Below are 15,304 nucleotides of genomic sequence, written 5' to 3'. Positions count from 1 at the left end.
GATCAAGTTTAAATTTATCATCTGATGATACTGACTGTATCTCCCATTCTTTCATTGCATGTTACCTTTGTTCCAAGTCGAAGAAGAGAGCTTCCTCACTATTCCCTCTTCACATTCCTCTGCCTTGACTTTTCCACCAATCCAAATACTACTTATATTTCAAGAGTCAGTTCAGATCCTACCTCCTTATGATTCCTTCCCTGAAAACTGCAGCCCACACTGCAAGTTGCTCTTTTTGGTCTTTATTAATACTCACTGATAATAGCACAATTCTGAATAGTTAATTCTATTGTGTATTCAAATATTTCCAGGTTTCACGAGTAAATCTTATTTTCCCAAATAAAAGACAAGTTGCCTGAGTGTTTGGTCCACGTGTATGTTTTTCCTTGATGTGGACAGATATGCAGTGGTTAAGAAATGAGCACCAAATAAACACAGTTTAATTGAGAAACATCAGAAAATTTGGAATATCTTAATTTTGCTTTTAATTGCTTATCTTCCAACTATCAAATCTGTTATTGCTCCTATATTTCTTACTTAATTCATGGATACCCTATTCTGCCAGGCACCTGAGTTAGAATCCTCAGAACCCCCTTGGATTCCGTCTTTTCCCTCACTCTCCAAAACAGATTTTGTCTTCAAGTGCTATGGATTATACCTCTACAGAATTTTTTTCTTCCATTTCCTCATGTCCAGCTCAGTCCTCTGTTGTCTGTCTCCTGGACATTTTAATGACTTCCTAAGATGTCTTCTTATTGCTAATCTCTTCTCTGCTTTTAATCTTACCCCCAAAGCTTCTGTAGTAGCCTTATTTTAAAACACTGCCCTATTCAAAAGCAACAAGAAGCGTTTGTGCTGAGAAAGATAGTGCAAGGCACAGTCTTTATCCTCAAGGACTGTAGATATAGTGAAGGAGATAGACCTGTACACAACTAGCTGTAATAAATGGTAGAACGTGATGTCAGGGACAATGGGATAGAAACAGAGTTCCATGGGAACACAGAGGAAGGACAGAGGAGTAAAGCAGACACAAGAGGTTTTATTCGTTCCGTCTACAAATATATCTTGAGCAGTTGAGGGCTGGGTATATTTAGGTGCTGCATATGTGATACTGGAAGAATCAGACATGAGTCGTTCTTTGTTTGGGTTTATGGTCTAATAGTGGAGGTAGATAATTAACAGGTAAACACAAAATATTTACATAATGACAAGTTGCATTAAATTGTAGGCAAAGATCAGAGTACCATGAAAGAGAGTAACAGAAGGGCCCAGATTTGTATGGACATTGTAAGATAAAAAGAAACTTAGGGGGAAAAAGTCTGAAAAACATTTCAGGCAAATATCCTTGTCTTTTACTCCACTTAGAAAATAGAAACTGATAACCATGAACTCTTCATTTCCTGTCACCATACCCTTAATATTACTGTCTGGACTCCACCCGTCTCCCTGCTTCCTAGTCACAGTGGAGAGGTGTCCTTTCTCTTGTCCAAGACTTATCCATTCATTCCTGTGCTAGAGTTAGCACATATGTGCCCCCTCAATACCTCACTCCTTCATAAAACTCTCTCTTCTGTACCACCCAAATCTCTTCTCTACCGACTCCTCTCCTTCAACCTTTATACATGCTTAAAGATCTTCCATTAAAAAAAAAAGACATAGGGGCCCGCCTGGTGGTGCAAGTGGTTAAGTGTGCGCGCTCCGCTGCGGTGGCCCAGGGTTCGCGGGTTCGGATCCCAGGCGTGCACTGATGCACCCCTTGGCAGGCCATGCTGTGGCGGCGTCCCATGTAAAGTGGAGGAAAATGGGCACGGATGTTAGCCCAGGGCCAGTCTTCCTCAGCAAAAAAGAGGAGGATTGGCAGATGTTAGCTCAGGGCCAATCTTGCTCACAAAAAAAAAAAAACGGCATCCTTCAACCCCACAGTCCCTGTCCCCAGTATTCCTTCTTCCCCCTCCCTTTCTGGCCAGACTTTTTCAAAAGTATCTCCACTTACAGTCAGCAATTCCTCGCCTATCCATTTGTCTCCATGCATTGCCTTCTGGCTCCCAATCTCACTGCTCCACTGAAACTGCCCTCAGAAAAGTCACCTGTCTTTGTTGCTAAATGCAATAGATTACTTTCTTAGTTATCACCTTATTTGACAGGGCACCACTGCCTCCTCTTTGAAAATCTCTTGCCTTGCCTTCCATGTCACTGTGCAGATTTTTCTCCTCCATTTCCTTTTTTGGATTATGTTTCTTTCTGACCCTTAATTGCTGGCGTTCCTTGAGGCTCTACCCTGGGCCCTGGTCTGTTCATTCTTAATTCTATTTGTTGTTCCTAGAGAATCCCACCCACTCCCACAACTTCTGTCATCGTCTTTTGGCTGATTCCTAGTCTCCATCCCTAGCCTAGACTTCTCTTGAGCTTCAGAATAAAGTGTCAGGGTGTTTACAGAACATGTCTGTTGGATATCCCATAGCCCTTCAAACTCAGCGAATCTGAAGCTGAGCTCTGTCTTGCTCCGTCCAGTCTGCTTCTCTTTCTGAGTTTGGTTTCTCAGTAAATGGCATCATCTTCGATTTCTCTGAGCTCTTTCACCTCTCCTCCCATATCCAATCACAGAGTTATGTTGATTTTACCAGCCAAATATTGGAAATGTCTTTTTGTTGTTGTTTCCACTGCCTACCTTTAATTCAGACTGGCATCATCTCTCTCCTAGATTCTAGCTAACGCCTCTTAGTTGATTTCTCTGTCTCCAGTCTTGAACCCCTCCAATCCACTCTCTACACTGGCCCGAGAGACATTTCAAAATCACACTCTTCAAACATACCGCTTACCTGATTGAAAGAAACCTTCCTGATTTGGTTTAAGTTAGCCCTATTAATCCTCCCCCCTCATCTTGCTCCACACCCGTCTTGCACTGTGCTCTCCGGTCACTGAGTTTGCCGTCCCCCAAACACGCCCTGTTGGTGTTTGCACTGCACCCCTTTGCCCTGCTCTTTCCTCTGCCTGGATCACTCATGGTGTTTTTGCTTTGCCTCCAGGTCCTCATTGCATGATTCACTCATATTTACTCTTCCAGAATCTAACTTGCACTTACTTAGGATTCTACTATTTATAAATCTCATTCCATCGGTTATTGTTTTCAAACTCTTTAACATTGTGATCTTAAATTTGAGAACATCACTAAGGACCTAATTTGAGTTCATTTGAAAAGCTAGAAGTATTTATTCCTAGGTTATGTTTGTTAGTTTTCTTTTGTGCCGAATCTCATTCATCATAGTAATAACAAACACCTAAAGAGCTCCTGTTAAAAAGTAATGAGTGGACCAACGAACCTGAAATCCACAATCCAAAGAGGCTTATGTACCCCTGTGTTCATCGCAGCATTATTCACTATAGCCAAGACATGGAAGCAATCCAAGTGTCCCTTGACTGATGATTGGATAAAGAAGATGTGGTATATATATTCCATGGAATACTACTCAGCCATAAGAAAAAGACAAAATAGTCCCATTTGCAACAACATGGATGGACCTGGAGGGTATTATGTTAAGTGAAATAAGCCAGAAAGAGAAAGACAAACAGTGCATGAGTTCACTCATATTTGGAAGATACCATGGACAGATAGAACTGTTTGGTGGTTACGAGGGGCTAGGCGGGTGGGGGTGGGCACAAGGGGTGGAGGGATGCACTTATATGGTGACTGATAAACAATAATGTATGACAAAAATTTTGCAATAAAAAAATTTAAATTATAAAAAAAAGTAATGAGTTGATACAATGACACTTAGATTCCTTTGTTTGCACTGATGTGTGTGGAGAGGTGGGATTTGTTATAGATTTATTTGAAACGTGTTTAAAGGATTTCATTTTTAAGCATCAACTGAGCTGCCACGTCTGTGTGCCTCCCTTCGTTACTGTATTTGTGTGGTCTGGCTGTAGAAGTAAGTAAGGGCGTCAAGGAGTAGATGGGCTGGATTAGAGCCTGAGAAGTGCGGAGGGATTGTATGTGCTGTGTAGCTATCCTTAAGTAGTTCGTTATATTCTTAGAGGATTTTTACGTATTCACCTTCCAACCCAGGAAATTCTGCCAACAACAAAATTTTACTTCTGCAGATGCTGGTGCCTAGGCTTCTGCCAGACATACTATTTGAGAGGGAGGAGATGAGGAACAGAAGGGACCTTAATGTTTTGGAAAATCATGTGGCACGAATTTGCAGCTCTGCTGTTTTCTTTTTTTTCCGTGTGCACCCTCCCCAATGCTTTTCCCTTTATTGGTGAATAATCACTAAAGACTTAGTGGCAGCATTATTATTTTCTAAATTTTGTAGTGAGCCTTCTTTTATTAAAATTAGTTGGATAATGTACTTAAAGTTACCATTGCTCAAAGTGGTTATAAGAAATGAGTTATGGCTGCGTAATCTTCCATTGTGTATATATACACCACATGTTCTTTAATCTTCCATTGTGTATACATACACCACATTTTCTTTACCTGTTTATCTGCTGGTGGGCAGTTAAGTTGTTTCCGTGCCTTGGCTATTGTAAATAATGCTGCAGTGAACATGGGGGTGCAGACATCTCTTTGAGATAGTGATTGCGTTTTCTTCAGGTATATATGCAGAAGTGGGAAAAAGGAAATCCTGCCGTTTGTGACAACATGGATGGACCTTGAGGACATTATGCTGAGTGAGATAAGTCACACAAAGACAAATACTGTATGATCTCACTTATATGCGGAATCTAAAAAAAAATGAACTCAGGGACACAGAACAGATTGGTGGTCGCCAAAGGCGGGGGTTGGGGGGTGGGAGAAATGAGTGAAGATGGTCAAAAGGTACAAACTTGCAGTTATAAGATAAGTAAGTTCTGGGGATGTAATGTACAGCGTGGTGACTATAGTTAACAATACTGTATTGTTTATTAGGAAGTTACTAAGAGAGTAGATCTTCAAGGTTCTCATCACAAGAAAAATATTTGTAACTGTGAGGTGATGGACGTTAACTAAATTTATTGTGGTGATCCTTTCACAATATATACATACATCAAATCATTCTGTTGTATACTTTAAACTAATACAAAGTTATATGTCAATTATATCTCAATAAAATTGGGGGGAGGGGCCGGCCCGGTGGCGCAAGCGGTTAAGTGCGCGCGCTCCGCTGCGGCGGCCCGGGGTTCGCTGGTTCGGATCCCGGGCGCGCACCGACGCACTGCTTGGTAAGCCATGCTGTGGCGGCGTCCCATATAAAGTGGAGGAAGATGGGTACGGATGTTAGCCCAGGGCCGTCTTCCTCAGCAAAAAAAGAGGAGGATTGGCGGATGTTAGCTCAGGGCTGATCTCCTCACAAAAAAAAAAAAAAAAAAAAAAAAAAAAAAAAAAAAAAAAAAAAAAAAATTGGGGGGAAAAGAAAGTCATAATCTTTTAAGTGTTACTTGTCTGCATAATGATATTTCAAGCATATATGAATTATTTACAAATTTTCATTAAAATATGTATCATGTGACCAAGACCTTTGGAAAAATCCTCCCATCCAACACAGCAGTATTCTTAACCCAGTTATTAGAGATCTGCTCTGGAGTTCTTATCTTCTAATGAGTGATTTTGGGTAAATATTATTAAATGAAGGGAAGGTACCTGAGCAGTCAAGGAATTAGCCTTAAAAAGATCTGTATATGGAAAATTATTTTTCTAATTAGTAGAATATTGGCAAATAAAGTTTAGAGATGGAGAACATACTTTGCAGGACCTGGAAGAAGAATATTAATATATCAGCACCTCGTATGTTCCTGAATGAAAACCTAGAACTCTATAATAATAAAATGTTAAAAATTTTTCTAAATTAATATAGAATTATTCCCCACTTTTTTGTATGTGTGGCAAAAACATAATATAAATTTATCCTCTTTATAATTTTAAGTGTACATTAGAATATTGTTAACCAAATGCACATTATTGAACAGCAGATCTCTAGAACTTTTGTATCTTACATGACTGAAACTCTGTACCACTGAATAACTCCCCATTGCCTCCTCCTCCCAGCCCCTGGCAAACACCATTCTACTTCCTGTTTCTATGAGTTTGATTACTTTAGATACCTCAGATAAGTGGAATCATGCAGTATTTGTCTTTTCGTGATTGACTTATTTCACTTAGCAATGTCCTTGATGTTCATCCACATTGTAGCATATGACAGAATTTCCTTTTTTAAGGCTAAATAATATTCCATTGTATGTATGCCACATTTTCTTTATCCATTCATCCATTGGACATTTAGGTTGTTTCCACATCTTGGCCATTGTGAGTAATGCTGCAGTGAACGTGAGTGTGCAAATATCTCTTCAAGATCCTGTTTTCAGTTTTTTTGGATATATACCCAGAAGTGGAATTGCTGGATCATATAGTAGTTCTATTTTTAATTTTTTGAGGAACCTCCATACTGTTTACCATAACAGTAACACCATTTTGCAGTCACACCAGCATTGCACAAGGGTTCCAGTTTCTCCACATCCTCACCAATGCTTGATATTTTTGTTTTTTTGCATAGTGGCCACCCTAACAGATGGGAGGTGATATCTCATTGTGGTTTTTATTTCTGTGATGATTAGTGATGTTGAGCATCTTTTCATATGTTTGTTTTTATATATTCTGGTTTTTTTTATATATTCTTTGGAGAAATATCTATTCAAGTCTTTTGCCCATTTTTAATGGGGCAGTTTTTTTTATTATTATTGACTTTTAGGATTTCTTTATGTATTCTAGATATTACTCGCTTATCCCATATATGGTTTGTGTCTATTTTCCCCATTCCATAGGATGCCCCTACTCTTTTGCCTTTTAACAACCCAGGACTGACTGGTGTTTCACAGCCTCAGGTTAAATTTGCCTCTGGTAATTCACACCAACCCCTGTTTTCACCCTGATTCTTAAGCTAATTCCTGACTCTAGGCTTAAATTTTGACCACTCTCCCTTACCGTATTCTCTGAGCTCTCTTGACTGACTAACCCTGATTTCCATTCCCCATCATCTCTTCTTTCCTAATGTTTTAGTAAGTGGTGATTTTAAAATACAGGTATATATTTGGTAGATGACCAGGAAAAATGATAATCTCTTCATTAATCTCAAATGTAAAAATATGAAGCAGAGGTTAAAATCAGCAGGTTCTTAGGTTAAAACTTTCAAATGTGAAATATTCCTTTTAGAGGACGATGGGCAGCAGATTATTTTGAATCGATACGTTTGGTGAGTGTGTGGGATGATGGGCGTAGCTGTCATAAGATACGTACGTAAGTGTGTCCCCAATTCCTACACCTCTTGCTGGCCTGCTTATCAAGCTGGAAACAGCCACTTTAGTTTGAAAACGTCACATAATTCTTGTTGAGTAAACTAATAAATTTCACATTTACTAAAATAGAGCTAAAAGATGTGGTTGAATGTTCTAATTGGCCAAACATAATGTAGAGTTTATTTCCTAGCAAATAATGAAAGATCGATGGATGAATGTTGGTCATGAAGAAGAAGAACTAAAGCCGTATGCTGAGCCGGAACCAGATTTTAATGACACGAAAAGAATAGGTAAGTATTTAAATATTGTGAGAGCTGCTGTCCCAACGCTATAAGTAAGAATCCTTTTGTCTACCAAAATAGCATTTAAAAATATAAGTAGGAAGCAACTTTTATTTGAAAAATACTTGCAATATCATCTTTCCCTGACTATACACTAAACATTACAAATTTCAAGTTCCTTAGTTTGTTCTCATGTATATTATAATCTCATTCAGTTGTTGGTAACAGTGATATAAAATAATAATGTAGATAAACCTCATTGTTTTCTTTCAGCAATCCCTATAGGAGGAGGAATGACTGATTTAAGTATCAGCACTAATGCTTAAGTGACTGATAAGTATCAGCAAAACAGCATGTATTTTACCCAGAAATGCAGAGACACTGAGTTAAAGGGATGAACACTTTGGCTCTCCCTTTCGTTTCCCACGATCTCAGCAGGGTCCATCCTTCCATACCCAGCCAGCGCGGTCTGCCTCCAACCTGTTCTCTTCACTTCTCTCTCCCTTCCCAAAGCCATCAGAAACTCACAACTGAGTCCTCTCAACTGTGCTCCTGTCTGGCTTGAGTTCACAGTGGCAAGGGAGGAGCATTCTAGGGTGTTAGGAATCCTATCAGAACAGCAACTGTGGAATTCAGGCCTTCCAAAGAAGAATCAGCCTGCCTTCAGATCAGAAAGCAGAAATTGTTAAGAGAGGGGAGAAACCACTGCATGAGTGGCTGAGAGTGTGTCAAGAGATAAGGAGAAAAGAGATTTTGTTTGTCACAGATAGACAGAGACTGTTGTCTCTGGCTGACGAAGGAACTCAGCTCAGGAATGTGGTAGGCAATGAGAAGTGGGGTGGGCCCATGAATATATAACCTAGGTGTGGATAATTTCTGCAGGAAAAATTGTGAATGTTATAGTATCTGTGAATGTATGGTATCTGTATGTTAATAATTCAGAAGTTTTTATAATTACTATTACACTTTAAAATTTCAGAACTTAGTTTTCATATATAATGTGGACAAACTTGCCTGTTTTTGTTGGTTTGTTTACTAAAAAAAACCATTTTCAGAAAATTTGCATGTTTTTTTATTTCTAGACATCATGATCACCATGGGTTTTGCACGAGATGAGATAAATGACGCCTTAGTAACTCAGAAATATGATGAAGTTATGGCTACTTATATTCTTCTTGGTAGAAAACCACCTGAAGTAAGTTTTTCACCGTTTTAGATTAATGTGAATTATTTATTGAGCTAAGTGACGCCTAAGTATAAGATATAATGTTAGAAAATATATTCTATGTTGTATCAAAAATATACGAAGACCCTAACATTCTTATTTATTAGAATTCAAAACTCAAGATGCTAAGTTATGAACTGATTTCATTTCCAAATACTAAGAGAGATTCTGTTACAAAAGAGCAGGCTTAGTGCCTTGCTTGGCTCTAAGAGGCACCATTCATGGTCTAGTCTTTGAGAATAACATCCCCCAGAGTTATGCATTCAAATGCAACAGCCCTGTCAAAGGTAATATGTTTATTCTGTGTGTGCAGAAAAGATAGTGACTGAAACAAGGGGAAATGGCAGCATTTAAAACAAGCTGTATGTCTTAAATGATTTATATAGGTGAGAACCCAGGAAAAGGTTGTTTGGTGATATTTTGCCTTGTAGAATGTCAAGTGGCTTTGATACATTCAGTTGGGAATTCTCAAGGCCAGGAGAGATCTATAATAATGAGACAGATTCAGGAAATAACTGTATGCAAATGGTGATTAAACCATAAAAGCAAATGATCATTTGGGACAGCAAACATGAAGGTATAAATTGAGAGTCAGGACAGAGCCCAGAGCATTGACAGTTTGTTGAAAATTAGACATCTGTAGGAGGCATCTGATAGAATAGGCTGAAATTATTTATAATTAGGTAGTAACGATTAGTAAAGCAGTACATTCAGCTGACATTTATTGCACTCGCTCTGTACCAGAAACTATGCTATATACTGTGGCTAGAAAGATGGGCAAGTCTCTGCTCAGTCTAGAGGAGAGAGAAGCAGTCAACGGTGTGGTACAGTGTGTACGTGCTCTGATTAGGGGGATGTACAGGATACTCTGAGACATGTAGGAGGACAGGCATCTACAACAGACCAAGAAGTGTAAGAGGCAGAGTTAACAGTACTTGGTAACCTGTTGGAAGTGAGGGATAAGAGACCCTCAGATTCTAGGATAGGTGACTGGTTTTGTAAGATGTGTTTGCCAAGATCCAAAAAGAGTGAATTTCAGGGGGAAGATGGGAAGTTCGTTCAGTTTGGGGTGGTTGAATTTGAGATTCCTCTTGGATGGAGCTGTCTAGTAGACACTTGGATGTATAGATCTGGATCTGGGGGGAGTGATTTGAGTAGCATTAATCGATTTGGGAGTCGTCATCAGAGGAGCACACGGTAATGTGCCAGGAACTGTTCTAAGGACTTTCCACGTATTAATTCATCTACTGTTCTCAGTGACCCACCAGGTAGGTATTATTATTAAAGTGGAGAAGAGAAGTCTTCAGTAGAGACACTAATAGCTGGAGAAGTGGTATCAAAGAAGCCAAATCAAGAGAATTTTAAGAAGTGGGAAATAGTACAAATGGTTATCTCTAAAGTCTTTGAACTGCTTCTACTTAGGTTTTAGATTTCACTCCTGAGACCTTTAATTTCCCTATTAATTTAAATATAAAGGAAGCACTAATTTCACAATTATACAACCCAGCCCATGCATGAGTAAAATGAAGTTTGAATTGTATTGAATATAAACTAATGAGGCTAGTGTAAGTAGTAAGAGCCTGAACTTTGGAGCCAGGTTCACTGGGTTTGACTCCCTACCCCTCCCCCGCCCCAGCAGAGCCACTAACAAACAATGCGGCTTAGGCAATTTACTTAGTTTCTCTGTGCCTCAGATCCCTACTCTATAAAATGAGGATCATAATAGTACTTACCTCTTAGGGTCATTGAGAGGGTTAAATGAATTAATACTTCTAAAGTCCTTAGAACAGTTCCTGGCACATTACTACGTACTCTTGTTAGCTATTATCTATTGTCATTTTCATTATCAATATTATGTACTGTGCTATTTGTCATTAGTATCTTTACATATGAATTTAGATTTCCCGTTGGGATGCCAGTGATTCAGTCAAGAGTTTGCTGGCAACAAACAACTCTTGTGACCCAGAGAGAGGGAAAGTCTGTCAACCCCAATTTACCATGCTTAGTCTAAGCAGATGCAATTTCTTGATCAGAGCCAATAAACCAAATTTTGTTCTGTAAATGTGTGGGAGAAAACAAAACAAAACAAAAAATGTATGTGTGTGTGTGTGTGTGTGTGTGTGTGTGTATAAAGTTAAAATTGTAGGTTTTATCCTAAGTTTGAATCCCACCTATGCCTGAATTTGAATCCCAATGATGTCCTTTGACTCTCTTAACCTCAGTTTTTCCATTTATAAAGTGTAGGTTAATAAATCATAGGTTTGTTTTAATAATTCAACAAAGTAACATATAAAGAGCTTAGCACAGTGCCTAGTATATAATAACCATTCAGTAGTTGGTAGCTGTTATTTGGTGTTTTGACTAAACTAAGGATCCAAAGCCATTTGTACAAGATACCGGAATTTCACATGTACTGATGGGAGCACTTTATAGCCACTTCCCTCCCTTCTGTTTGCCCACTCTCAGTTCTGTATCCAAACTATTTTTTTTTTTTTTCAGTTCTGATTACACCTTGTATGGCTTACAATAGATTAGAAAATCAAGAGTGCATATTGTTTGCATAAACATTTTTTTGTTTTAAAATCCTGGTGGTCTTTCTTCTTCTTATAGTTTGAAGGCGGTGAGTCATTATCCAGTGGAAACTTGAGTCAGAGGTCACGGCCCAGTAGTGACTTAAACAACAGCACTCTTCAGTCCCCTGCTCACTTGAAGGTCCAGCGGAGCATCTCTGCAAATCAGAAGCAGCGACGTTTTAGTGATCATGGTGGGGGAAAAGTCAAATAAGTGAAAAGACAGACTAATTCTACCCAAACCTGTATTTTTAAGCATTATACATTCACATCTTTATGTGCTGTGTCATCCCACTTATCCAGGTTACATTGCTGAATGATTAACATGATCCCCTTTTCAGGGACTGACCTTAATTTTGTGATCATTCAGTTTAAACTTAGTTCAGAGTATAAAGTATTCAAATGAAGATATTTTTAATACAGAGCTTTTGTTTGTGAAAAGAAAATGTGTCACTTGCTTTTTAGCTAATTGTGCTTTTTTAAAAACTTATAGCTGGTCCATCCATTCCTCCTGCCGTATCATACACCAAAAGGCCTCAGGCTAACAGCATGGAAAGTGAACAGAAAGAGGAGTGGGACAAAGATGTGGCTCGTAAACTTGGCAGCACAACTGTTGGATCAAAAAGCGAGATGACTGCAAGCCCTCTTGTAGGGCCAGAAAGGAAAAAGTCCTCGACTATTCCGAGTGTGAGTACATATTCTGGCATATTGCGATTTACTGTAGTTATGTATTGTCGGGATTTTTTGTACAATCTTTGAAAATCTTTATCTTTTTTAAAAAAATGTGTCAAAATTTTAAAGTGAATCAGACATTTAAAGAACATACATTAAAGAGGCCAAGCTTCTCATAAGCACAATTTAAGAACAAAAAAATAAAATATGAATTCTTAAAATGACTTACCTCATAATAAAATAATAAAGTAAAATAACCTCACCATAACGTGGTACATTCAACTTTCCTGCCTCATTTTTCCTGTTTGCAATATTCACTTAATATTACATTGGCACATTTAATTTTACATTTACAAATAAGCAGTTCAATTGAAGGCAGACTCTGTTAATAATTAATTTATAAAGTTAGCTCACATCATTCACTTAAAATGGCAAACTCTAGAAATTATATAATGGGAGCTAGGAGATAGATTGAGACGTTCTCCTGTAAAGCAGCAGGAAAGAACAAAGAGAGAAAATATGAAAGAAAACTAAGGTGTACAAAGAATAGAAGTAGAATTGGTAACATTTAGATAATAGGAGTTTAGAGAGGAAAGGGGGAGAAATGAAGACGAAATATTTGAAGAAATAATAACAATAAAGAAAATGAAAACTTTTACGTTAAAAAGACTCAGAAGGGCAAGCAGAAGCCAGAAGGAAAACCTGCCCCTGGACTCATTAAAGTGGAAGGTATACATACCAAAACAAAGATAAAAATTGTAAAAAGTTTTCAGAATGAGACAGCAGATGATCTTAACAGGCACAAGATTCAGACTGACATCAGAATTCTCAACAGGAGCATGGATGCAGAAAGATAAATGGAGTCATGTTTTTAAAGTATTGAAAGTAAAGCACACTGAACGCAGAATTTTATATCTAGCCAAATTGTCATTTAAATGTGAAGATATGGTAAGCGTATTCTTAGGCATAAAATATCTCAACTGTCTTGTTACACAGTGACCCATTTGAAAACACAGTACTGTTTGAGGAAGTACTCTTATAAGAAGAGAAAGGAATCTATAATGTTCTGTAAAATATATGGGAGTTGAAAATGATCAAATAACTTATTAAAGTATGTATGTGGTAACACACACACAAAAAGAAAAAATTAATGAAAATTCAGAACCAAAATTCTGGACAATATTCAGAAGTGAGGTTAGCGGTGGAGATTAAAGGAAAATACATGTGCCTTGTTTGGCAAAAGATAGGAAGATAGGGGTTTAAAAAATCAAGTTTAAATGATTGAGTTTAAAAAATCAGGAGTGGTAAGCAGACATGAGTTCAAGAACTTACGGACAAACAATAGAAGAACAAAAGTAGAATTTATAACTTTTAAACCCACACAAGGAAAAAATTTGATCTAACCTATGGAAAGTAGGAAAGGAGAGAAAAAAGGAAAAAAGTACTTTAAATAGAAATATGAACTAAGATACCAAAAAGCCCAATATAACCTTAATTGCAAGTGGGTTAAACTCCCCAGTACCTGTTGTTTTATATAGTTAATTGAAACCACACCTTTTAAAAATATGTGATTCGATGATTGCCTCCTAGTCTATGAAATAGATGTGTGTAACCTTTTCAAGAATTGATGGATATAACTGCTTACCTTCCAACCGATTTGTTTGGAAAGATTTAACTATAATAGGGTTCAATACATTTTTTGAAAAAGTAATTTTCCTAAGCAAGCCATCATTTTTCCCTTATCTAAGCATCAGCTAGAGGACAGTTTCCAGAGCATCATCACCCCACTTAACAGAAGAAATAATTTGGTCTCTTATTTTCTGCAGCTCCCTGATATTAACCTGTCATTCAACTCAGCTTGGTCTTCTTTCCCCATGAAATACTCTGCTGCCTGTTTCCACACCCATCTTCATGTGGTGCTCTTGCCTAAAGTGCTGCCTCACATTATGAAAATCCCATTTCTATACATCATTTCGAATCCTGTCTCTTGGATGGAGCCTCCTGTGACTGAGAACTCCAGATCTCATCAGCCTTTCTGATTGTTGTCTCATATTATTCAGCTCTTGGTTATATGCCATCTTGTATTGTTTGCTGGTGTTTCCCATGTAAACGTTATCTCCTTGTGTTTATAATCTCCTGTTGGATGTTGACACGGTAGCTTCCTCAGAATCATTAGTGCTGAAGCCCATACCTACTGGGTATTCAAAGCATATTCATTAATTTAAAGAAGGCATAAAAACCAAGGCATTAGTTTAAATTCAAATTAATTATGCCACACTTATTTATCATGTTTTGAAAACATAAGCCAAAAGATTCTGGTAGAGAAATTTTGTTCTTAACCACTTAGTACTAGATTTGTTTTTTATTTGCTGTTTTAATTTTGGTAATTCAAGAAACCAAAGTAATATATTTTGTTTAATTTTAGCAGTTTAGAAGTGTCTAAAGTAAAATTAATATTCTCCCCTTTCCAATCCATTGCTTTCCATTCTCAACTTCCAATATAACTAGTGCTAATCATTTGGGTTGAATTCTTTTATAGATTTCCCTTCATTAAAGAAAACATAAATTAACATATATGTTATGTACATGTGAGATTATTTTATATTTTTTATAAAAATGAGATCATACTGTATCTATTACATTTTAATTTTTCTTAAAATATTATGGGTGCTTCTAGATCGGAACATCTAGATCTACTACAGTCTTTTTAATAGCTGTGCATTATTAAATCTGTATTAATAGATAGATGTATCATAATTTATTCAACTGTTCTATTCGTGGGGTGTTCAGAGTTCTCAGAGTATGCATTCTTGTACATTTATGTTATTATTGTATTTCTAGTAAATACGTCCTGAGAAGTTTGGTTTCTGGGCGACAAGCTTTTTTAAGCTCAAGTGCAGAGAGCTGGGCTCATCCCATCCCTCAGCTCGAGGCACACAGTCACTCTCAGTTTGTGTAAGCTGCTGTCCTCACTCCCGTGCCCCTCACCTAGAGCACCCGCTCTGATGTGCTTTAACGTGTGTATCCTTAGAATATGCACATTAAAATTGTTGGTAAATACTACCAGGGTAATTTTTATGGTTGGGATAATGAGAGACTGATTATGTCTACACAAGCTTGTCAACAGGTGGATATTATCCATCTTCAAAATTTTTGCCTACCTCAGGGGCAAAAAACAAAAAAATTCACCCTTTCGTTTTTCATTTGCATTTCCTGACTGTGGTGACATTGATGGTGTGGCCCACAAAGCCTAAACTGTTCGCTTTCTGGCTCTTTACAGAAAA

At 37.7% G+C, this 15,304-nt stretch overlaps 1 protein-coding gene across 3 annotated transcripts in view; it reads left to right on the top strand.

The window, feature by feature from the left end:
* MARK1 (microtubule affinity regulating kinase 1) overlaps positions 1 to 15,304 on the top strand; it is a 120,635-nt gene that overhangs the window by 88,544 nt on the left and 16,787 nt on the right. For 2 of the 3 annotated variants that reach the window (XM_058533680.1, XM_058533678.1), the window contains exons 10-13: positions 7,463 to 7,562; positions 8,636 to 8,748; positions 11,389 to 11,542; positions 11,842 to 12,035. In XM_058533680.1, the coding sequence (XP_058389663.1) occupies positions 7,463 to 7,562; positions 8,636 to 8,748; positions 11,389 to 11,542; positions 11,842 to 12,035 (561 nt within the window). The remainder of the gene's footprint in view (positions 1 to 7,462; positions 7,563 to 8,635; positions 8,749 to 11,388; positions 11,543 to 11,841; positions 12,036 to 15,304) is intronic. The other variant, XM_058533679.1, reaches the window with a different exon arrangement.

Source organism: Diceros bicornis, chromosome 38, assembly GCF_020826845.1.
Source record: "Diceros bicornis minor isolate mBicDic1 chromosome 38, mDicBic1.mat.cur, whole genome shotgun sequence".
Classification (NCBI taxonomy): domain Eukaryota; kingdom Metazoa; phylum Chordata; class Mammalia; order Perissodactyla; family Rhinocerotidae; genus Diceros; species Diceros bicornis.
Note: the sequence above shows the minus strand (reverse complement) of the source record. Positions and strands in the feature narration are given on the sequence as shown.